The sequence below is a fragment of the Castor canadensis genome, chromosome 2 (assembly GCF_047511655.1).
Source record: "Castor canadensis chromosome 2, mCasCan1.hap1v2, whole genome shotgun sequence".
Lineage (NCBI taxonomy): Eukaryota > Metazoa > Chordata > Mammalia > Rodentia > Castoridae > Castor > Castor canadensis.
This window is the reverse complement of record NC_133387.1, coordinates 92,908,657-92,933,793: the sequence shown is the minus strand read 5'-3', so window position 1 is coordinate 92,933,793 and position 25,137 is coordinate 92,908,657. Positions and strand designations below refer to the sequence as shown.

At 41.4% G+C, this 25,137-nt stretch overlaps 1 protein-coding gene across 2 annotated transcripts in view; it reads right to left on the bottom strand.

Annotated features, from left to right (window-relative positions):
* Window positions 1-547: 547 nt before the first annotated feature.
* The window catches only part of Aoah (acyloxyacyl hydrolase), a 227,048-nt gene continuing 202,458 nt past the window's right edge, over window positions 548-25,137 (bottom strand). Inside the window, exons 20-21 of one of the 2 annotated variants that reach the window (XM_074065287.1) lie at window positions 18,258-18,334; window positions 548-1,144 (exon numbers count right to left, since the gene is read on the bottom strand). In XM_074065287.1, the coding sequence (XP_073921388.1) occupies window positions 1,016-1,144; window positions 18,258-18,334 (206 nt within the window). In that variant the 3' untranslated portion in view covers window positions 548-1,015. Of the gene's footprint in view, window positions 1,145-13,453; window positions 13,813-18,257; window positions 18,335-25,137 lie in introns of those variants that run through there. The other variant, XM_074065288.1, reaches the window with a different exon arrangement.

Here is a 25,137-nt window from a genome sequence, read left to right as displayed (position 1 = left end):
ATACAGGTCTGCCCACTGTGACAGCAGTCCTGAAAATTTATACAGCCTTACTAATATTGATTTGTGCAGCTGAAGGATTCTTTTAAAGCTATCAATAACAAGCAACTAATTTTATTTTGATTACTTTCTATAGACAATGATATCACAAATCAGTGTTATAAGGAAGAGGCAATCAGATTATGAAGGTAAAGAATATTTTAAAAAGATTTTTTCCCTTTTTGAGTCAGGGTCTCACTATAGCCCAGGTTAGTCTCAAACTTGTGATCCTCATCCCTCAGCCTCCTAATTGCTGGGATTACAGGTGTTTACCACCTGTATACCCAGGAGGAAGAGCTTTTAAAGAAAAAAGTGGTCAGTTGTATGGATTTCATGGGGCTTATTGTGCATAAAGGTATATAATTTACTATGATTTCTTTTTTCCTTCTTTTTTTTTTGATGGTACTGAGGTTTGAACTCATAACCTCATACTTGCTAGGCAGGCACTCTTACCACTTGAGCCGCTCCGCCAGCCCTCTTTTCTCCTTCTAAATAAGCATTCAAGATAGAATCCAATTTTGTATTTATGGCTTTATGTTCTGATTTTAAAAAGAACCCAATAAAATCTACTTGGGGGAGGTCCTTGAAAGCCAAGCTGAGGAGCCTCAGCTTGCCAGCATCTTTAAGTCGGGAAGGGGAGGAAAGGTCAGTCTTTGGCACACCAAGACCCTGTGAAAATTGCTGAACATTGCTGGGTGATTAATGCGTTTCTAGGAGCCCTTTACAGGATACTACCTCATTCGGGGTGATCCCACAGCACATGATTAAAGGTTGTTTCAGGGGCAGGTGGAAGAGAATTGATCCCAAAAGCACACAGCATTATCCAGGTACACTCTTATTGAGAGGAAAGTATTTTGCAAAGAAGCTACTGAACAGGTTCATTCCGGCCTATGACACAGCACAGGCAACGGGTTGTTGGATGAGTTCATCCATGTTTCTGCCTCTCGGGGCTCCCCAGGGGCAAGTGTTGTGGAGATACTCAGTGCCCCCCTTGGTCTCCAAACACCTTTTCAATCTGGGGATTGAATGGATTCTCCTTTCCCAGGACCTGGGGCTGCTGGAGCTGCAATTTCTTCCAGAAACGATCTGCTAACAGCAATGAAGCCACCTGCAAGATGGAACCAAAGGAAGAGAAGGGAATTTACACAAAGCAAAGAACTGACCAGCAAGCTTCACTACATTCTTTCTGTGGTGGCCCAGGCAGCCTCTAGCATGGCCCCATGAGTCTCACCTTCATGTCTCTTGACATGGGTTGTACCCAACCCTTTCGTCCTAATCACCAACATGACGGTGGTGAATGGGAGTCATGTCAGTAATTATGTTTCGTTTCTCAGGACTTGACCTTGCTAGCAGATGTGCTCTGGAGACTCTCCTTGCTTTGGCTGATGAAGTAAGAAACCAGTTAGGAATCTCTCATGCCAATGAGCGGAGGGTGGCCTCTGGCTGATGCCTAGCAAGAAGCTGGGTCCTCACTGCTACAACTTTAAGCAAATGAATCTGTTAACAATGCAAATGATGTAAAAATGATAAAATAAAACAAAATAAAAATGCAAATGAGTTTGAACACAATTCTTCCCCACTTGACTCTCTGGATAGAAAAGGGTTGTGTATAGTACATCTGGATTTTAGTTTTGTGACATCCATGGGAGAGGACTCAGTTAAGCTGTGACTCACAGAAACTGCAAGGTAATCTATATGTGCCATTTTAAGTGCTGAATTTATATCAGTTTGTCATTGGTAATAGATTAACAAATACACGTATAAAGTGTCTGAAGTCCACTTATGTGTCTATCTGTGGGTAGCTAACATTTTCTGCAGGACTAAGACTTGGATGTAAGGGATGAGTCTGCTGAAGCCTTCCTTTGAGGATCTCCCACCTTAGTGGGGGAGCCAGACAAGCAAAATGACATCAGTCAATCCACAGCAAAGGCTGTGTTGGAGAGGCACACTAGAGGGGGAAGAGGTGCCAACTCTGCCAAGTGGGGAAGGTTCAGGTCCTCTTGGAAGGTGACAGCTGAATTTTCATGGATAGGCTCTTTGCTTACGTGGGAAAGCAGCACACATGGCTGAGGACACAGCAGGTGCACAGGTATAAAGGCGTGGGAGAGAATGGTATGGTGAGAACTACAGGTGCCTGGGAGATGGGCCTGGGCAGGTCACCAGCTAAGGGTGGGATGCTGAAGGAGGCTGTGAGTGTGCACAGTCTGGCCGAGGGTAAGAGAGAGGAACTGCTTGGTTGGTGCACAGCAGGACCCAGTCATGGTTGTTCAGTCCTCTTGCTTGCCATTGGCATGCCTTTGATGAGGAGGCTTTTTCTTTACAGATAGTGCCCTCACTTATCAAATGGCACCCGCCAGGACTTTGGGCCTCAGATGGTTACATCTCCACAGTGGTTTTAATGTTGAACAATGAGAAATGCGATTGCTGAAGGCTTCAGAGGGAAATGCATTGTTGGGAGGGGAATGTTCCCGACTATTAGAAAACACAGGGACACTGTCCCCAAAGGGCAATTCACTATTCCAATTGACAGTGCTACATGACATGGGGTAGTCCTCTTGCATGCACTGGGCCTCAGCAACCTCAGTGGCACAGTGAGTGGTCTAGAGTCAGTGAGCTATAGATCTTAGTGGGTCTAAATTGTCTATGATATGTTGGCAGTTGTTAGAAAGATCTAGAACTGATCAAATCACACTGCATTAAGTATCCTTCAAATTTTGATGTGCTCCAGATCCTTCTGGGGTAGGTCTAAAATCCCATCCAATCAAATATGTGATCTTGATCATACCTACATAGTGTCTAACACACACACACAAACACACCATACCCACATCCACTCACATACCACACACATGCCCCTCCTCCATATATACCACATCCATACACATACACACCACACACACTACATATACAACACACCCACTTACATGCCATACCATGAGCATACAATCACACACCACACACAGTACATACACAGCTATGTACTATACACACCACACACACACACACACACACACACGCACACACACACACACACACACGCACACACACATCCTACACACCCACCACACATATGCCATACCACTCACCCCGCCCCCACATACAACTCTTTGTACTTAAGAGCAGGAACTAGCCCCAGGCTGCCTGTCCAGCTGGCTGTTTTCACCAGGTTCAGACCATTTTCCACACAAAGTGATCAGTGTCTTCAAAGGCAGACACCTGGTCTCATGGCTGTTTTTTTTTTCCTGCCATTTCTCAACAAAGAAGGCTGCCAGGTCTATGGAAAATTACTGGCTCTTCTTTTTTCCTTTTTTTTCTGCTTTCAGCTTCACTCACCTAAGATGTCTTTCTAACAATTATGTAGTAGCAAGGCATTGGTGGGTGTTTATTTCCCTATCTATGTTAATAAGAGAGGAGATTGGGGTGAGGGTAAGAGGAGGAAATGAAAATGAAAGAGCTCAGATTTGAGTGAGTGGTAACTGGTTTGAAAGCAATTAGTTGGCTGTCACTCCAACAGAGATTAAAAATACTGACGAGCATGTATTGCTGAAGTATTGGGTCTAAAATAAGAGTGGTGTTTCATTACTATGCTAGTGACGTGTGGTAAAATGACCCACTACACTCACTCACTCCTTCAACCCATATTTACTGAACTCCTGTTATGGGCTTTTTGAATGATCAATGTCTTGTCACCAATTCCATGACGCACCACACAGGGTGAGGAACAGCTCTCTTTTATTTTCTTTATTCCAAACCCATTGTTCAAGAAACAAAAAATAGTCTTTTGTGCTTCTCTGTTCAAAGTTTAAAATATTAACACAGTACCTATTCATTCCAGGAGAATTGCAGAAAGCTAAGAAAAAGAGAAAAACAGAATTACACTGAAATTGAAATAGAGGTAGCCTCCCTAACATTGGGTGTGGAGTGTTTCTGATGTGATATTCAAACACACACACACACACACACACACACACACACACACACACACAGTTGTACAAAGTGGATCCCTCTATGGATATCATTTTAGAGTCTTCTCTTTCAGAGATATAATGCACACATGGTCAAGTTAACTCCTTTTGGTCAATAGTTCCATGAATGTGATAGAGGCACACAGTTAACATATTTCTGTGATCTACTTATTCGTAAAGGCAGATGTAGGTCATCATTTTTACCCAATGTATGGCGTTCCATAAGATGGATGCAAAGTCATTTATCTTACAGGTGAAAACATTTGTCACACATCTCCCTACCATTTGTCCTGGGGACAGGGGGCAGAGACATCCTCCTGCCAGTGCACACAAGATCCCAGCATAGGAGTGGTTCCTAGGCTGCCTGGCTTGCTCAGTTATTCTACTGCACACATGTGTGGAATGAAATCTACTCCAGCAGAATGCTAGAGAGTATGGTGTTCTGGTGACTTGGGGACTTACTTCTGGTTCATAGAGTTAGCCCATCCCATGTTTCATCTTTGATAACTGAAAGCCATTCAGAGTCCACTTTCTTGCTCTGCTACATATGAGCATCTGCAATTCATAACACAGTGAAGCCAGAAGCGATTTCTATGTTCATCAAGTCAGTTTCTTGTAATAGAGCATGATGTTTTATTTAACTACTTGATGGTTTGAAAGTGTGCCTAGCATCCTTCAGTGAGTGTGTGAGTGCTGTGGAGAATTTGAGGGGAGATTGGGTGGAATCCCTACTGACTCCAGGACACACTGGACTTGGGTGTTTTGAATGAAGTCTTTGATAAGAACTTGCCTTGCTGTCTTCTGTGCTTGATCAGTTAGATTTAAAAAACAAACAAAAAAACCAAAAAAAAAAAATTATAATCTGCCTAAAGATTTTATCTTTTCTTTTTAAAATTCCAGAACAAACTTTTCAATGCATGCTTTTTCTCTTTCTTCAGAGATTGTGCTTTTTATTTTTTTGAGACAGGGTCTTACTATGTAGTGCAGTCTGGCCTCAAACTTAAGATTGTCCTGCTTTTGCCTCCTAAGCGGTACAGTCTCAGGTGTGGGCTGCCATTTTCCTTTTAAATGTACCGACACTTTATATATTTGTGTTAAGAACAAGCCTTTAGGATAGGGTTTTTCAAAGTGCTTCTCCATCACTGAGCATGTTTGCTGAAAGGACACCTATCTCCAGCTCTCCCATGAACCCACTGCATAGATTATCTGAAGGGACCAGGGGAAACACAGTTCTACAGCTTCCCACCCTCACCTAGGCAATGAGGGTGCATACTATAGTCTGGGAACCACTGCTTCTGAGACTTGGCATGTACTTATACTGAATGTGTCGTTCTAGGAGGCCAACAGTGGTGGCTTTTTTTTTATTATTATTCATATGTGCAAACAAGGCTTGGTTCATTTCTCCCCCCTGCCCCCACCCCCTCCCTTACCACCCACTCTGCTCCCTCCCTCTCACCCCCACCCCCTCGATACCCAGCAGAAACTATTTTGCCCTTATTTCTAATTTTGTTGTAGAGAGAGTATAAGCAATAATAGGAAGGAACAAGGGTTTTTGCTGGTTGAGATAAGGATAGCTATACAGGGCATTGACTCACATTGATTTCCTGTGCATGTGTGTTACCTTCTAGGTTAATTCTTATTTTTTTTTCTTTTATTATTCATATGTGCATACAAGGCTTGGTTCATTTCTCCCCCCTGCCCCCACCCCCTCCCTTACCACCCACTCCAGCCCCCTCCCTCTCCCCCCCACCCCCTCAATACCCAGCAGAAACTATTTTGCCCTTATCTCTAATTTTGTTGTAGAGAGAGTATAAGCAATAATAGGAAGGAACAAGGGGTTTTGCTGGTTGAGATAAGGATAGCTATACAGGGCATTGACTCACATTGATTTCCTGTGCGTGGGTGTTACCTTCTAGGTTAATTCTTTTTGATCTAACCTTTTCTCTAGTTCCTGGTCCCCTTTTCCTATTGGCCTCAGTTGCTTTAAGGTATCTGCTTTAGTTTCTCTGCGTTAAGGGCAACAAATGCTAGCTAGTTTTTTAAGTGTCTTACCTATCCTTACCCCTCCCTTGTGTGCTCTCGCTTTTATCATGTGCTCATAGTCCAATCCCCTTGTTGTGTTTGCCCTTGATCTAATGTCCACATATGAGGGAGAACATACGATTTTTGGTCTTTTGGGCCAGGCTAACCTCACTCAGAATGATGTTCTCCAAGTCCATCCATTTACCAGCGAATGATAACATTTCGTTCTTCTTCATGGCTGCATAAAATTCCATTGTGTATAGATACCACATTTTCTTAATCCATTCGTCAGTGCTGGGGCATCTTGGCTGTTTCCATAACTTGGCTATTGTGAATAGTGCCGCAATAAACATGGATGAGCAGGTGCCTCTGGAGTAACAGTCTTTTGGGTATATCCCCAAGAGTGGTATTGCTGGATCAAATGGTAGATCGATGTCCAGCTTTTTAAGTAGCCTCCAAATTTTTTTCCAGAATGGTTGTACTAGTCTACATTCCCACCAACAGTGTAAGAGGGTTCCTTTTTCCCCGCATCCTCGCCAACACCTGTTGGTGGTGGTGTTGCTGATGCTGGCTAATCTAACAGGGGTGAGGTGGAATCTTAGTGTGGTTTTAATTTGCATTTCCTTTATTGCTAGAGATGTTGAGCATTTTTTCATGTGTTTTCTGGCCATTTGAATTTCTTCTTTTGAGAAAGTTCTGTTTAGTTCACATGCCCATTTCTTTATCGGTTCATTAGTTTTGGGAGAATTTAGTTTTTTAAGTTCCCTGTATATTCTGGTTATCAGTCCTTTGTCTGATGTATAATTGGCAAATATTTTCTCCCACTCTGTGGGTGTTCTCTTCAGTTTAGAGACCATTTCTTTTGATGAACAGAAGCTTTTTAGTTTTATGAGGTCCCATTTATCTATGCTATCTCTTAGTTGCTGTGCTGCTGGGGTTTCATTGAGAAAGTTCTTACCTATACCTACTAACTCCAGAGTATTTCCTACTCTTTCTTGTATCAACTTAAGAGTTTGGGGTCTGATATTAAGATCCTTGATCCATTTTGAGTTAATCTTGGTATAGGGTGATATACATGGATCTAGTTTCAGTTTTTTGCAGACTGCTAACCAGTTTTCCCAGCAGTTTTTGTTGAAGAGGCTGCTATTTCTCCATTGTATATTTTTAGCTCCTTTGTCAAAGATAAGTTGCTCATAGTTGTGTGGCTTCATATCTGGATCCTCTATTCTGTTCCACTGGTCTTCATGTCTGTTTTTGTGCCAGTACCATGCTGTTTTTATTGTTATTGCTTTGTAATATAGTTTGAAGTCAGGTATTGTGATACCTCCTGCATTGTTCTTTTGACTGAGTATTGCCTTGGCTATTCGTGGCCTCTTGTGTTTCCATATAAATTTCACAGTAGATTTTTCAATCTCTTTAATGAATGTCATTGGAATTTTGATGGGAATTGCATTAAACATGTAGATTACTTTGGGGAGTATCGACATTTTTACTATGTTGATTCTACCAATCCATGAGCATGGGAGATCTCTCCACTTTCTATAGTCTTCCTCAATCTCTTTCTTCAGAAGTGTATAGTTTTCCTTGTAGAGGTCTTTCACATCTTTTGTTAGGTTTACACCTAGGTATTTGATTTTTTTTGAGGCTATTGTAAATGGAATCGTTTTCATATATTCTTTTTCCGTTTGCTCATTGTTAGTGTATAGAAATGGTAATGATTTTTCTATGTTGATTTTATATCCTGCTACCTTGCTATAGCTATTGATGATGTCTAGAAGCTTCTGAGTAGAGTTTTTTGGGTCTTAAAGGTATAGGATCATGTCGTCTGCAAATAGGGATATTTTGACAGTTTCTTTACCTATTTGTATTCCTTTTATTCCTTCTTCTTGCCTAATTGCTCTGGCTAGGAATTCCAGTACTATGTTGAATAGGAGTGGAGATAGTGGGCATCCTTGTCTGGTTCCTGATTTTAGAGGGAATGGTTTTAATTTTTCTCCGTTAAGTATAATGCTGGCTGTAGGTTTGTCATATATAGCTTTTATAATGTTGAGGAACTTTCCTTCTATTCCTAGTTTTCTTAGAGCTTTTATCATGAAATGATGTTGGATCTTATCAAAGGCTTTTTCTGCATCTATTGAGATGATCAAGTGGTTTTTGTCTTTGCTTCTGTTAATGTGGTTTATTACGTTTATTGATTTTCGTATGTTGAACCACCCCTGCATCCCTGGGATGAAGCCTACCTGGTCGTGGTGAATAATCTTTTTGATGTGTTGCTGAATTCGATTTGCCATTATTTTGTTGAGGATTTTTGCATCAATGTTCATTAAGGAGATTGGCCTATAGTTCTCCTTTTTGGAGGTATCTTGCCTGGTTTTGGGATAAGTGTAATAGTGGCTTCATAAAATGTGTTTGGCAGTTTTCCTTCCCTTTCTATTTCATGGAACAGTTTAAGGAGGGTTGGTATCAGTTCTTCTTTAAAGGTCTGATAGAATTCAGCAGAGAATCCATCAGGTCCTGGACTTTTCTTTTTGGGGAGACTCTTGATTGCTGCTTCAATTTCATTTTGTGTTATAGGTCTATTCAGGTGATTAATTTCCTCTTGGTTCAGTTTTGGATGATCATATGTATCTAGAAATCTGTCCATTTCTTTTAGATTTTCAAATTTATTTGAATATAGGTTCTCAAAGTAGTCTCTGATGATTTCCTGGACTTCCATGGTGTTTGTTGTTATCTCCCCTTTTGCATTCCTAATTCTACTAATTTGGGTTTTTTCTCTCCTCATTTTAGTCAGGTTTGCCAGGGGTCTATCGATCTTGTTTATTTTTTCAAAGAACCAACTTTTTGTTTCATTAATTCTTTGTATGGTTTTTTTGGTTTCTATTTTGTTGATTTCAGCTCTTATTTTTATTATTTCTCTCCTTCTATTTGTTTTGGGATTTGCTTGTTCTTGTTTTTCTAGGAGTTTGAGATGTATCATTAGGTCATTGATTTGGGATCTTTCAATCTTTTTAATATATGCACTCATGGCTATAAACTTTCCTCTCAAGACTGCCTTAGCTGTGTCCCATAGGTTCCGGTAGGTTGTGTTTTCATTTTCATTGACTTCTAGGAACTTTTTAATTTCCTCTTTTATTGCATCGATGATCCATTCTTCATTAAGTAATGAGTTATTTAGTTTCCAGCTGTTTGCATGTTTTTTGTCTTTACTTTTGTTGTTGAGTTCTACTTTTACTGCATTGTGGTCAGATAGTATGCATGGTATCATTTTTATTTTCTTATATTTGCTGAGGCTTGCTTTGTGCCCTAGGATATGATCTATTTTGGAGAAGGTTCCATGGGCTGCTGAGAAGAATGTATATTGTGTAGAGGTTGGATGAAATGTTCTGTAGACATCTACTAGGTCCACTTGATCTATTGCATATTTTAGATCTTGGATTTCTTTATTGAGTTTTTGTTTGGATGACCTATCTATTGATGATAATGGAGTGTTAAAGTCTCCCACAACCACTGTGTTGGCGTTTATATATGCTTTTAGGTCTTTCAGGTTATGTTTGATGAAATTGGGTGCATTGACATTGGGTGCGTACAGATTGATGATTATTATTTCCTTTTGGTCTATTTCCCCTTTTATTAGTATAGAATGTCCTTCTTTATCTCGTTTGATCGATGTAGGTTTGAAGTCTACTTTGTCAGAGATAAGTATTGCTACTCCTGCTTGTTTTCGGGGGCCATTGGCTTGGTAAATCTTCTTCCAGCCTTTCATCCTAAGCATATGCTTATTTCTGTCGGTGAGATGAGTCTCCTGTAAGCAACAAATTGTTGGATCTTCTTTTTTAATCCATTTTGTCAAATGGTGTCTTTTGATGGGTGAATTAAGTCCATTAACATTAAGCGTTAGTACTGATAGGTATGTGGTGATTCCTGCCATTTAGTTATCTTAGTTGTTTGAAGGTTTGATTGTGTGTACCTAACTTGATGTTACTCTCTACTGTCTTGCTTTTTCTTATCCTGTGGTTTGGTGCTGCCTGCCTTTTCATGGTTAAGTTGGGTGTCACTTTCTGTGTGCAGGATCCCTTGCAGAATCTTTTGTAATGGTGGCTTTGTGGTCACATATTGTTTTAGTTTCTGCTTATCATGGAAGACTTTTATTGCTCCATCTATTTTGAATGATAGCTTTGCTGGGTAGAGTATCCTGGGGTTGAAGTTATTTTCATTCAGTGCCCGGAAGATCTCACCCCACGCTCTTCTTGCTTTTAATGTTTCTGTTGAGAAGTCTGCTGTGATTTTGATGGGTTTACCTTTGTATGTTACTTGTTTTTTCTCTCTTACAGCCTTCAATATTCTTTCCTTAGTTTCTGAACTGGTTGTTTTAATGATGATATGTCGTGGAGTAGTTCTATTTTGATCTGGTCTGTTTGGTGTCCTGGAGGCCTCTTGCATTTGTATGGGAATATCTTTCTCTAGATTTGGGAAATTTTCCGTTATTATTTTGTTGAATATATTACACATTCCCTTCGCTTGCACCTCTTCTCCTTCTTCGATGCCCATGATTCTCAAGTTTGGTCTTTTGATGGAGTCAGTGAGTTCTTGCATTTTCTTTTCACAGGTCTTGAGTTGTTTAATTAGTAGTTCTTCAGTTTTTCCTTTAATTACCATTTCATCTTCAAGTTCTGAGATTCTGTCTTCTGTTTGTTCTATTCTGCTGGATTGGCCTTCCGTTTTGTTTTGCAGTTCTGTTTCGTTCTTTTTTCTGAGGTTTTCCATATCCTGGCTGTTTTCTTCTTTATTGTTGTCTATTTTTGTCCTGAGTTCATTTATCCATTTATTCATTGTGTTCTCTCTTTCACTTTGGTGTTTATACAGTGCTTCTATGGTTTCCTTTATTTCTTCTTTTGCTTTTTCAAATTCTCTATTTTTATTGTCTTGGAATTTCTTGAGTGTCTCCTGTACATTTTGGTTGACCCTATCCAGTATCATCTCTATAAAATTCTCATTGAGTACTTGTAGTTTGTCTTCTTTTAAATTATTCTTGTGGGCTTCATTGGGTCCTTTGGCATAGTTTATCTTCATTTTGTTGGAGTCTGGATCTGAGTTTCTGTTCTCTTCATTCCCCTCTGGTTCCTGTACTAATTTTTTGCTGTGGGGAAACTGGTTTCCTTGTTTTTTCTGTCTTCCTGTCATTGTCCTTGGTGTTGTTACTGTCCCTGTACTGTGTGTAATTAAGTATTTTCTAGCTTGTAATAATAACAATGGTAATATTGAGAATGGAAGAGTGAGCTGAGATGGAAAGCAAGAAGTTAAAGAAAAGGGGAAAACAAATATACAGACAAGAGGGAGAAAGCAGAACAAGGTGTCAGACAAGAGAGTTTCAAAGGTATAAACAGGGAGTGTTAGTGTACTAATCGACAGTAAGCTGAACAGACAATAGAGAGACAGAGAGAGGATTGAAAATCAAAGATAAAAAAATAAGTATATGAAAGTAATATCTATATATAAAAATGAATTAAAATAAAATGGAAAATAGAAAATTAAAAACAAAAAACCAAAAAACTTCCAAGTTTATATGCAATGCAATTTCAGTCTTAATAATTTGGATGTGCGTCTCAATCTCCAGTCCTGGAGTTGGTGCCTCAGATGTTGTTCTGTAGTTGTCTCATCAAAGGGGATGCATAAAGTAAAACAAAACTACACTCACACACACACAGAAGGAAAAAAAAAAAAAAAGCCCCACCAAGTGTCCCCAGTTCAAATGCAATACAGTTTCAGTAAGCTTTTTGGGTTGCAGGTGTAATTCGGTTGTTCTCTCATCAAAGGTAGGGAGAAAAAGAAAAAAAAAGCATCTGGAGGCAGTTCTGAGAGTGGTATCTGCAACTGTGGTTTGCCTGCCTGCTGCTCTCAGCCTGTAGCTGGCGGCGTTATTTATGCAGATCTCTGGGGTGAGATAGCACTCACCTGGTCCCACAGGCTTTGTTTGCTCAGAGTTCTCCTGTGCGGGGGCCTCTGCCACAGGTTTTCCCCTTTCCAAGCACTGGGAAAGGTGCCACTGCCCCGCGTTGTCAGGCCTGCGTGTTTATTTACAGTTCACGTGGGAAGTGGGTCTTCCCTCCTCTCACAAGCGTCCCCGCTCCTGGTTGCTGGGCGCGCACCCCGCTCCCGCCAGAGCCTCTCCGGCCCGCCTGGCTCGTTTATTTACAGTCCCGGGAAGGATTCCCTTCCCCCAATCTTCAGCGCTCAGGGCGCCCCACCCTCTTTCCAGCGTGTCTTAACTGTTCTTATTGCTTAGTACTCAGTTTCTCTTTTTTTTTCCCCGGGTGGAGGTCAGTCTGTCCAGGGGGCTATACTGCTCTGGCCCAGGCTTGTCTGTGGGGCTACCGCAGTACCGTGAAGCTCACCTGGTCCGCGTCTTCCCAAGCTGTATGGGCGCCAGCCACTGGCGGCCCCGGGGGCCCTCCTCGCTTCTCCGTTTAACGTGAAGTGGAGATTCTCTGTGCCGGCTGGAGATGTGGAGGAGTCAAAGTTATGCCTTTTCTCGGTGATTATGCCTGCAAAGTGTGTCTCCGGCGTCTTTCCAAGATTTCACTATAGGAGGGTCGCTTTCTGCTTCCTACCTCTAGCCGCCATCTTGGAATCTAGGTTAATTCTTTTTGATCTAACCTTTTCTCTAGTTCTTGGTCCCCTTTTCCTATTGGCCTCAGTTGCTTTTAAGGTATCTGCTTTAGTTTCTCTGCGTTAAGGGCAACAAATGCTAACTAATTTTTTAGGTGTCTTATCTATCCTCACCCCTTCCTTGTGTGCTAAAGCTTTTATCATGTGCTCAAAGTCCAATCCCCTTGTTGTGTTTGCCCTTGATCTAATGTCCACATATGAGGGAGAACATAAAATTTTTGGTCTTTTGGGCCAGGCTAACCTCACTCAGAATGATGTTCTCCAATTCCATCCATTTACCAGTGAATGATAACATTTCATTCTTCTTCATGGCTGCATAAAATTCCATTGTGTATAGATACCACATTTTCTTAATCTATTTGTCAGTGGTGGGGCATCTTGGCTGTTTCCATAACTTGGCTATTGTGAATAGTGCTGCAATAAACATGGGTGTGCAGGTGCCTCTGGAGTAACCTGTGTCACAGTCTTTTGGGTATATCCCCAAGAGTGTTATTGCTGGATCAAATGGTAGATCAATGTCTAGCTTTTTAAGTAGCCTCCAATTTTTTTTCCAGAGTGGTTGTACTAGTTTACATTCCCACCAACAGTGTAAGAGGGTTCCTTTTTCCCTGCATCCTCGCCAACACCTGTTGTTGGTGGTGTTGCTAATGATGGCTATTCTAACAGGGGTGAGGTGGAATCTTAGTGTGGTTTTAATTTGCATTTCCTTTATTGCTAGAGATGTTGAGCATTTTTTCATGTCAGTGGTGGCTTTTATTAGATTTATTTTGTCAGATCAGCAGATGGGCCCATTGACCAAGGAGATTTGAGAAAAGTAACCACAATCAAGGACTCTGTGATAATTCATGCTTCTTCAGGTGCTTCTGCCTGGGGGGAGAATGAAGTCACTACTCAATAAGTACACGGACACAGGGCCTTGGCTGATGTCAGATGGCTGCCTCACAGGCAGTCTAGCTTGTGTCCAGCACCACTGTCTGTTCTTGGTAAGATCTCACCTGACAGGCTGTGGTACCTCTGTGGGAATTGCCACCATATCTGTCTGCTGTTCAGAAGCTCTCATGGTGCCCAAACCATGTGGTGGTCATTGGTCAATTGGGAATACTAGCTCCTCTTTGAAATTCTCCTGCAAGGGGCAATAAACCAGATGACTTGTCACTCCATCGTCCTTTGTAAGTTTTGGTGGAACACCTCCTTCAGGTTTTTTACTTGCAGCCCTTGATCTCCCAAGGATGGGGAGAGAAATAGAGGGTTTAGGAGGTAGGAAAGTTTCTGAATCAAAAGCCAATTTCTCCTCCTTTCAAGGAGGGGAATAAGAAAGAGTAACAGGGGGTAAATTTGATCAAAGTATATTATATGCATGTATGGAAATATCACAATGAAACCCGTTTGTACAATTAATATACACTAATAAAAAATCTCTGCTTCCTTCTTTTAACAATTTTCAAATTAAACCGTACTTCTTGGGTTAATCATAATTTTACTTATGATGCGTGCTTCTCCAGGAGGGTCCCCAGTCCTTCAAGCCAATCTACCCATGTCAGGTACATCCCACAAGTTCATGGAACATGTCAGAATGTGACAGAATCCCAGCAGTGACCATAGCTGCTCCACACTCCCACTCCATTAACTAATTGCTTTTATTTTATTTTTTGCAACAGAAATAGAACTCTGTAGAACACCCAAAAAAAAAAAAATCCTAAACAAGAACTACCTTTCTGTAATCTTTTAAAAAAATAAATGCAATCTGGAGCAAGATTATATAGCTTTCACCCTAATTTCAAATGGCTTGGAACCTTTCAAGTTGAACTCTTGCTAAACTTAACTCAGGTGCAACCAGACCAAAGTTAAAAATCCACTCTGAATGTATTTTTCCTCCAGGAAGAATGCCTCAAGGCTCTCTGGAGAAGACTGCAGGGCAGCCTTTACCACAGGAAGGCATCACTGTCTCTCCCTGCCCTCCTCATCTGTTCACAAACACAGTGTACTGGACCTGGTTGTGTTTGGTCCCAACTGATTTTAAACCTTTATGTTTAAAGTGAAGACATAACTTTGGAGTAATATGTATTTAAACATTTAAATTTAAGGGAAAAATATAAATCCCCAGCTCCAGCCCTTCTGTGCCTTCTTGGTGTGATCCTCACTAAAACAGTGCCTTGCTATGTAAAACAAAGGAAGTACTCGTGGTCCTTGCTTTGTGGTCTGGGCCCATCTGAGGTGGCTGCTTATGGTGTGGATTTCCTCGCCCAGATTGTCTTTCTCCCCCTCCCACTGCCCACACAGCTTCCTTTATTGAGGAGCTCTGTAAGTCTTCCCAGGGGCTTACAAAGTTGAGCAACAAGAGACCTTCAGGCTGTTCATCTCCTCAAAACAAATCCATTGGTTATGCGTGCTCTGTCTCCTGCAGTGAGCATGTTCAGGCTGAAGAGAGAGGAGGGGATTGATTCGCAGAAACTTCCTTGCTTGCAGTGAAAGTTTGAAGAGGATGTTTTGAGTGGCTGCTGGAATGATGGGAGGAGAGGTGGTTATTTTGCAGAGTATGGCTTGATTGAAATTTCCAAAAGGCAGGAGTGGCAGAGATATCAACATGTGGTCTAGGAAGAGCGGGGGGAACTGGGTTTAATGTATGTCTGTGACTCTTCCAACACTTTGTTTCCTGTTGTCTAATTTTAGGCCCTTTCCAGTGACCTTTTAGATGCTTTAACTTTCAGAGACTGAAAAGAGTAGATGTTTGAACAGTGAAATTCTGCAGCTTTCATGGGTCATGAATCCGGGTCTTGGATCTTTGCAGTATACATTCTTAGCTCAGCCCTATTTCTTTTCATTCCCCTCCTCACCCAACGTTGTCCACATGAGTCTAGGCTCCTGCTTTAAATCCTCCATTGGCTGTCCCTTCTCCACAGGAATAAGGTCAAACCCATGCAGACTTTCCAAGACCTGGCCCCTGACTTCTTGCCTGGATTCTCCCCTCTTGATCCCACTTCATACTCTCTGTTCTAGCCATACTGAAAGCAGTTTGGCCTCTTTCAGTGGGCAGAGCTTTCTTTCGCATTCAGGTCTCTCTGCCCATGCAGTTTCTCTGCCTGAAACACTTTCTGAAACTTTTCTTTGGCCTTCCCTTAGCTCTGTTGTTCATGGTCTTCATTCTGGCATCACTCCTCTGGACAACTGTTTCCATCACATTCTCCCATCCTCCCATCTCATCCCCCATGGCACTCCCATGGCATCTTGCTTGCATGCTCAGAGGCTTTTATGACACGATATTTAATTGTCTAGTGCCTTGTCTTTCCCCTCCTCTATACTGTAATGTAGATAGCAGGAAGACTTCCTGTTTGTTCTTGAATTCTCACTGTGCATGGCACTTGGGTTCACACTCAATAAATCTTTTTGGATGACAAGTTGCCAATCTGTACTTTGCAGCCCATATGCACAAAGAATAGAAAGGTTTGGGTGTGGGTATCCATTGTTGCCCACTTGAGATGTGGCTAAGCCATGCTTACATACTTTATCACCTGTTACCAGTGTTAAGCAAATCCTGCAGGAATCACACAAAATTATGGGATATACTGTGCTTCAGTTGTTGACTCTGCTTTGCTTTACTTTTTTTTTTTTTGGCAGTATTGGGGTTTGAATTAAGGGCCCCATGCTTTCTAGGTGAGCACTCTACCACTTGAGCACTCAACCAACTTAACTTTGTTTTCAATAACCAGTTGTAGATGAAGCTGTTTGAGTATAAGATAGGTCTCCAATTTGATAGACCAGAACCCTAATATTATTTTAAGAGTCAGGGACAGATTGGTCATTTGAGAGAGCAGACAAATATGTCCTGAGGAGTAAAACAAAGCTGGCTTTGACTTTTGACCATCTTCTTTTTAGTTCAGTTCTGATTGGCACCCTACCTGACACCTTTTTATATCTTAATTCTCTACAGAATCAAAATTCTACTATGTGCAGAGAATGACAAAAATTACCACCTCATTTGGGTGTAGTGTCACACATACCTGTAGTCTCAGCTGCTTGGGAGGCACCTTTGGCTAGGTGCCAAGGATCACTTGAGCCCAGGAATTTGGGACAAGTTTGGGCAACATAGTGAGATACCACAAAAATAACAAACAAAAACTAATACTTCATTACTGGCAAGAAGAAGAACTTCACCTTAACTATTCTAAAAACAAAGACAACAATTTTGGGGAGCCAATAGCTAATAGTTAGCCAGCTTCTGGCCTGTAATTCTCTGATCAACTCATTCATTTGAAACACAGGAAGTTTAGATATTCTAAGGTGCATTACTCAGATTTCTAAAAAACTCTTTTGGTAATTTTAAGCAGTGAGGTAGCATTTAATACCTTCTTCTAAATTTACCCTGCATTCATAGGGCTCCAGCACTTATTCATCCTTTAGGAATTGTCACCCCAATTTTTCCTTTGATTTTTGAGGTACTTCTTCTCCCTGTCCATGGGCACTTGATGAACCTAGGCCTCAGGGGAAGGTAAGCTGTGGTTCCTTTCAGGCTATTGAGGAGATGACCAACCCTCTCTGTGACCTGGCTGACCATCCATGCCAAGGTTGCCAAAGGGGCACCCCAAGAATGCTTCCACATTCAGAGACTTGTCATCGCCACACCAAACTCTCCAAAGGCTGGGTCAGAAAGACTACAGCCATGATGAATGCTCATCTCTCCTTCCTGGAAAGATGGAAGATTTGAAAGCTGGAGGACCAGCTTTCAAAATGTTATAAGTGGCAGAGGTACTCCCTCACGTTTTCTTCTTTTTCTAAAATAAAGAAATGTCACGAGCAAGTGCAGTGTACAGGACACATGAAAGTGGAGCTTCTCCGGTTGAAGCCAGGATGATAAGAAGGGTGGGGACAAGAAGGACAGAGTCCACCCGTTAGCTCCTGTGTTTTGTGGAGAGCCCAGGCACAGCACAGCTACTTTATAGAGCTGCACTTGGGCATCTGAGAGGACAAACAGCTCTTACTAAGGCCTATGGCTAAGGACACAGTTCTCTTCTCTTACAGCAGCCTTTTTTTTTTTTTTCTGCAGTACTGGGGTTTGAACTCAGGGCCTACACCTTGAACCACTCCACCAGCCCTTTTTTGTCATGGGTTTTTTCCAGATAGAGTCTGATCTCTGTCTCCTCAGTAGCTAGGAGTATAAGCATGTGCTACCAGTGCCCAGCTCACAGCATCCTTTCTAGAAAGATCCATGAACGAAATTTCTTACAGGTCTTATTCATTTTTTTAAATACTTTATTTAATCCTATGGATGTCATGACTGATATCTTGCTTTGCCTTGGCTGCTAAGAAAGCACAGAGCTGATTTTGTAGGCCTTCTTTGATGGCTTCTCAGGACTGACTTGAACACATTCTAAGTTATGGATACAGTTGTTATTTCTACTTTATTTTATTTTCCCCCTAGTTTTCACATAATTTTAATTGAATTTTCTACCCTACACATGTGCATATATTACCTTAAATCCTTCCTAGAAGATAAAAGTAAACACATACATATGTAAGCATATTAAAAAACACGCAGACAGCCTTCAGTAACCATTTTGTGACCGTGCTTACCTCATTGGGGTGGAATCCATCCACAGGTTCAATGAGCTGCCAGGGCTGCCCACCCCTCTTCTGCCACTCATCTATAACTGCAGGACATACAAACAGAGGGTTATGGTCATGCTTCCATGAGCAATGGTCACTGCTGAAGGCAAGGACCCGTGAGATGTCATCGAGCTGTCCCCTGCCCTCTGGGCTCATGTTTATCCAGCCATGTTTATCTGTGGCTGCATCTGTGCTGCTGTCCTGGGCTTGGAGCTTTCTGCACAGAGATGATGTCTCTATTTGTGGTTTTAATTCTAATGCAGGAAGAGAATGTGTGAGCGTGTAGGATGAATGTGGTTTGTGTAGTGAGGGGAGTTGGGGGAGAAAGGGAGCTCTGAAATATTAGACACTGGTTTCAGTCCATCTCATTTTTCAGTGGCGTGGTAAGACAGGCAATATTGCAGGAAGGGGAATGTAACATTTAGCTGCCATTTGCAGGGACTGCCATTTGCAGACACTGCCTACATGTGTCAAGACATCACCTCAAACAATCACACAGTATGTCAGAAATCTAATCACATGAAATTATCTCAGCATTGCACTTAGAGAGAGTATGGCTACAGAGAAAATATTATGAGTCCCAAAGTGATGAAAACCAATAAAACTGTCCTTCAACGGGGATAAGAGACCAAGAATGTCAGTTGCTCCAAGGCAACTGTACAATTAACTCTATGTTGTAATAACACAAAGCCAGTAAGAACTCTTCAAGGAAACTCTAGTCCCTAGATAGCCTCCAGAGAGAAGAATCAAAGACTCTACTCCCTGCATACTTTTTGCACTTGCCTGTCTGGTGTCTGGCTAGGGCAGTAGCATAGCTAATATGCCTCCAGTTCTTTTCACATACCCCCATTCCTCCAGAAAACTCAGGAGCAGAGGGCTATATCCCCTCCTCCCCACCTTACCCCAGAGAAGATTCTGTTGGGCCCTAGGTTGACATGGCAAGCTGGACTTCCCCAGGGCTGAATCAATATTCGCTGCTTTTGCAATTACTGCAGACATCACAGCATGCTAGCCTATTCCACTTACGACCTCATTCTTGTCCCTTGAGAGGCTGCACATAATTCTGCCTTTCTTAGAGCTCAGAAAAAAATTCATACTGGTGGCTTGGAATTCTATACCCTGGATCACCAGTCTCTGTTAGCTTATTTCCCTCCATGAGCAGCTCTTGTATAGTACCTTCTGGGTCTTATTAGAGGTTGTTAGCAGAAGTAGCTATTGGAAAATGGCCTTTATATTTCTTGTAAAATTCAAATTGAGTTGTTCACTGTGTTACTGTGTCAATGAGGTGTCCCCATGTTGAATCTCAAGTTGCTTCATGCTGATAAAGGATATCTCGCTCTGAAGAAATGGTATGTATCTGCTCTTCCCATAGGAAGCTCAGAGCTGCCTTGGGCATAGGCCACACATTGGAAGCTATGACCTTGGAATCAGATTTTCTGCTTCAGGTTCAATTCTGGATGCTCCACCCTTCCCTCTGCACTTCACACTTTGAAACTCCTTTGATCACCCTCCTTGGCTCACCCTGCCATGTTGTTCAGCTCATGCTTTGCTTGGCCTGCTCACCTGCTGTGTCATTCACCTACATTGTTTCAGGTTGAACATTTTCCTCTTTGCCCAGGTTGAGGATGGGCTAGTTTCCTCCTCTTATTTTGAATCCTGCATTTCTATTTTTTAACTTTATTTTCATTTTCTATCAGAGTCCCCTCCAGTCTGAACATGAAAGAATGAGAGAAAATCTCAGTGAGATGTTGAATGGACTGAATGTTTGTGACCTCCTCAGATGTTGCATTTCTAACCCTGATGAGATGGTACAGGAGGTGGAGCCTTGGGGATACAATTTGGCCGTGAGGGTGGAGCCTTTGTGAACATGTCCTGAGAAGAGATCCTGGGAAGCTCTCTCACCTCCTTTCTGTTGTGTGAGGATACAAGAAACTGACAGTCTGCACATAGATGAGGGCCCTCACCAGAACCTGACCATGCTGGCACCCTGATCTTGGACCTCCAGCCTCCAGCACTGTAGAAATAAAATTCTGTTGTTTACAAGCCACCCAATCTAATGGTACTTTATTATAGTAGCCAGAGCTGAGCAAAATAGATATTCAGAAATTTCCAAGCAGTGCTAATAAGATCGGGGCAGTGGGAACTGAGTCCAGTCAAGATCTCAGAGGGAGACTGCTGAAAAGTTATAGAGTTGGATGAAGAAGACACATGGCAGAAGTCTTTCTATTAGGCAGACATACAGCAAGACATGGACCTGATCTAGAACACTGGGGCATGCTATGGTCCAGTGGGATAGGAAGCCTCACATAAGACTTTTTGACTCTTCATGTTTGCAGAGAAGGTTGAATGACAAGTTCAATCAAAACCCATGCTTTCAATGGTCAAGAGAAATTCCAGAGAAGAATCACCGGGAAGAAGAGATATGGAAATTCCACAGTAGATAGCAGGCTCATGCCTAAAATCCTAGCTACTCAGGAGGCAGAGATCAGGAGGATCATGGGTTGAAGCTAGACCCAGGCAAATAGTCTGTGAGACCTTATCTTGAAAACACTCAACACAAAAAAGGACTGGTGGAGAGGTTCAAGTGGTAGAGCACCTGCCTAGCAAGCCTGAGGCTCTGAGTTCACACCCCAGTACCGTCCCCCCCACCAAAAAAGCAAGTTGGAGCCTGTTAAGGAAACACATTTAAGCCAAGATTGTGTTCCTTGAGAGAAATGTTTACTAGAATCACCATATTAAAAGGTCAGATTTGCATATACATGAGTTTCTCTGTGTGTGATTCAGTTCTGGCATCTAAGATTAAGGTTATTTTAGGCTATTTCCATTTTGATTTGAGTTTGCTGAGTGCTACTAACTATCAAACTAAAAACTATGGCCCTTAGAGAAAGACAGAGATGTTGACAGATATCTTCATAGAACAAACAGACATAATTCAATTGTCAGAATTAATGATTATTTTCAAAGTGGGAAGAGCTGGTGGTTCCCTTCTACTCGCCTTGGAGACTAAGTAATCCCTTAATTGTGGGGATTATGGGAAAGAAAGCACAAGAACAAAAGCATGAAGCAAAAGGAAAGAATATTCTTGCCAAAAGTTGCATGGAGCAGGGATATAATTTAGGGTAGAGGGCAGTGGGAGAGAACCATTTTTTATTATCATCACACTCTGGCAATTTTAAACTGTATCAGTGATAGCATATTCCTTCTTTCCAGGAAACTTTTCCTTCTCCTAAGATGTGTTCCCTTTCCCCCCATATTAGTAGGCTACTATGAGGGAGTCCAGCCTTCAAAAGAACTGGCTTGCTCTATAAAATAATACAGTAAATATTGAAAGAAAATGTCACAGGCTATGATCAGTCCAGTCACAGAGGGAAGCATCATTTTCTCACATGATTATTGGGCCACACATAGAAGTACACAGCAGGGTTGTAAAATCTGAAGACAGCCTCAGTAACTCACAGGCCAGACTTTAAGATTTTATCTGTACCTTGCTTATGACTAGATAGAGTGATCCTTTTGTAAAAATCTCAGTATGAAATTCTACTTTCTCAGGAGAAATGGAATAGCAGATTGTGGTCTTTATTTCTTCCCTGATTGATTTTATAAGGGCAGGTCTAGTCAGGGGTAATCTAGTAAATTGATCAGTTTCCTTCCTACCTGGGATCATCATTCAAAATAGCGAAATGAATTCATATTTGTTCTTCAGAAGACCTCAATTAAACTTCTTGATCTAACATGAACCATCTGTTGGGATTTGATGCATAATATATTTTCTTTGTCTGTGAAATCAGAGAAATTCTGATGATGACCAGGTCTTTAAAGAAGCAATGGAAATAGTAGAAGATTTATAAGACACTTGGTGACTATTTGATGAACAGAAACACTTGCAGGTATTTTAAAGAGAAATCTGTGTTCTGGTCAGCACCATGGCAGGGCAGGGAGGGGGAAAGAGACTAAGAACCTGGTTTACTCAATTGAGTTGTCTCCAAAGCTGAGGGCAGCTGGAGGTATATTTAAACTGTCAGTGTAAAAATGGCCTTGTCAGCCAAGTGGCATTTTCTTTCCTCTGTCAGGGAGGTGTGGTACAGACAAAGAAAAAGGACATCACCTGCTTAAGCTGACATTTCCTGAAGGGAGGAAAAATTGCTGCCTCTGCTTAGTTCATAACCAGTTGGAGAATGAGTCAGCAAAGGACAAAAAGGAGTCTTTGGAGATGAGCAGTCATCTTTCAGTGCTGGACTGGGGCTGTCAGAGTGGAGAACAAATAGGTCTTGTGCCTACCCTCAAGTGACAGGCATCCTTAACTGCAATTCACTCTGTCACAGGATGTAAAACTGCATTTCAGTGTCATGAAAAATTAGGATATTTGTGATGCAATAGTCAGTTTAAATGTAGTATGCAAGTGAAAAGAGAGATTTTCATGAGACTATTAATATAGAAGGTTTAATAAGTGGCCATTGAGTTTTTATTTCTGATAAAAGGAGACCTCAGTGTTAACAAGCTGCATTGTTTCTACCATATGTTCCTCGAAGGAACTCAAAGAAATCCTCAGGCATGAATGATGATGGGAGGTGGGTGGGCATTGAAAGTGGCTAGTCATTTGTCATGTGGAAGAATGTAGGAGTTGCCTTACATACATTGATGACAGAGTCCTTGGGGATGCCAGCTTTTGAGTATTACTTTATAAGTTTTGCTCAGTTAATCCTTACATAAATTCTATAGCTTAGTTATTGCTATCTTCACATAAAAAGTAACAATGACTGAATGGTTATTTAATTTTCTTGTGTGTGAACAGGGATAAGAACACAGTTGTAAATCCTGAGTTCTTTCTGTAGCAGCAGATTACACAGCATGGGGTAGGCTCCCACGATGATGTGCTGTCTAATTTCTAAGATGATGATCTGTCAGGACTGGGTCACCCACAGAGGTGGGTCTCTGTGGTGGATGATCCCTCCAACCTACTCTGGTAAATGCTAAAATTTTAAGTTTAAAATTTCTCAACTTGGCCAGAAGTCAAGACATTACTATAGTTCTTAAAAATTAGATTTCAGCCCTCTCATAATGGCTAGGCAGTACCTAGCCATTAACTGATATGGCAGCCATATCAGATGTCATGTAGGCACATCCTTGGGTACCATCCTTCTGTCTCCACTCTTCGTCTCACTATGTCTACGTGTCGTCCCTCATTGTGTGCCACTAACTTCATATGGAGAAGATGAAGAAAGCCCTGTGCCCAAACTTGATCTTATTTTTAATAAATGGTGACAGATTGCAAAATGGAAAGTTCATTGGAATGTTGATGGAATTGCTAAGCCAGGGGGAAAACTTGGGAAGTTGTTGCCGTGTTCATGTAGAACTTATTTTAACTGAACTTTTTGCTTTTTACTGAATTTATTGTTGCTGTGAGGATAGAGAAGAGCTGAGGAAGCTTTGCTTCCAAGCACACCAGTTCACCAGTGGTGTGTATTGGGTCCAGAATAAAGCTCTTCTCTCCATCCTCCATGGAGATTATGCTGGTTGACAATTACATTTGAAGCACCTACACAGTTCTTGGCACATAGAGGACTTAGTGAAAACCTGATGACTAAGAGGATATTGGAGAGCTCAAAGTATTGAAATTTACTAGACATGTAGATGAACTATGGATTGTGTTCACATGCAAACTCTCATTAGGAAGATCTGGAATAGGGCCTGGGATTCTGCAGTTATAGCCCCCTCCCAAGATGGTGCTGATTTTGCTTATCTAGAACCACATTTCAGCAGCATTACAGATTAAGGGTGTGGTACTTAGTCCTCCTACTGACTTTGTACCAAGCACAGAAGTTATGAGGATGACATATTATTTCAAATAATTATCACAAAGATTTGTTAGGTAGGTATGGTGTCTCCATTCCCAGTTCTGAAAAAGGGCAGATTAGGGATGCTTTGAGAATTACATGTAGTCTCAGCAATAATAAATGACAGAGCTAGAGATCACTCTGGAGGATAAAAAATGTCCCATGCGAACATTAGAGATTATTATATTTTTAATAACTTAATCTGTATTCAAGGTTGGTGATGATCAAAGATCACTTGGTGGTACATTTGTTTACAGCAAGAATTCATTAATGAGTTTTTAACTCTGCATTTTAATGAGAGGTTATTTATCAAAATGTCTCTCCCCATGAGAGAAAAATGTATCATGTAGGCAGGAAATCTAGTTAAGGGAGATCAGTCTTGATGTAAAGATGTTCAGAGTTGAAGTACTAGGGTCTACAATGCACAACGTGTCAGCTAATGTAATATTTGATAATTCATGATGGCCATCTGCTCTATACCAGATGCTTGGGCTGGGGGGGAGATTGTGATGGGGAATAGAGATGATAAACTCTAGATGAGAAATCTTCCATCCTTTGCACACACCAAGAAGCTTTTCATTAGCATCATCTCAGCTGGCAGTCAATCAACAGGAGACTTTTCTCTTGTAGGAAAATTGCTTAGCAATGAAAATGAATCTGGAAAGATTACAATCAATAAATAATATTTTTTTCCAGAGTCAAGATGTAAAGGATAAATCAGTAACTCCAGCAATCATGTCTATTTTGTGTGACCACTCATCAGTGACTTCAGTGTTAGGACAGAATGCTAGAATAGAAAATTAATATCCTTTCCAGAAAGCTGGGACATAGGTTGTCTACACAAATTCTTTGAGCTATCCCTTAGAGATTCTGATTAGGTTCAGGTTCAGGTTCATCCTGTATGGTGCCTAAGAATGTGCATTGCCCTACGGTAATAAAGTGCCCCAGGATGAGAGGCACTGCCTCATCCCTCATTTCTTGCCTACCTATGTTTGTTCATAGGTAAGCAGGAC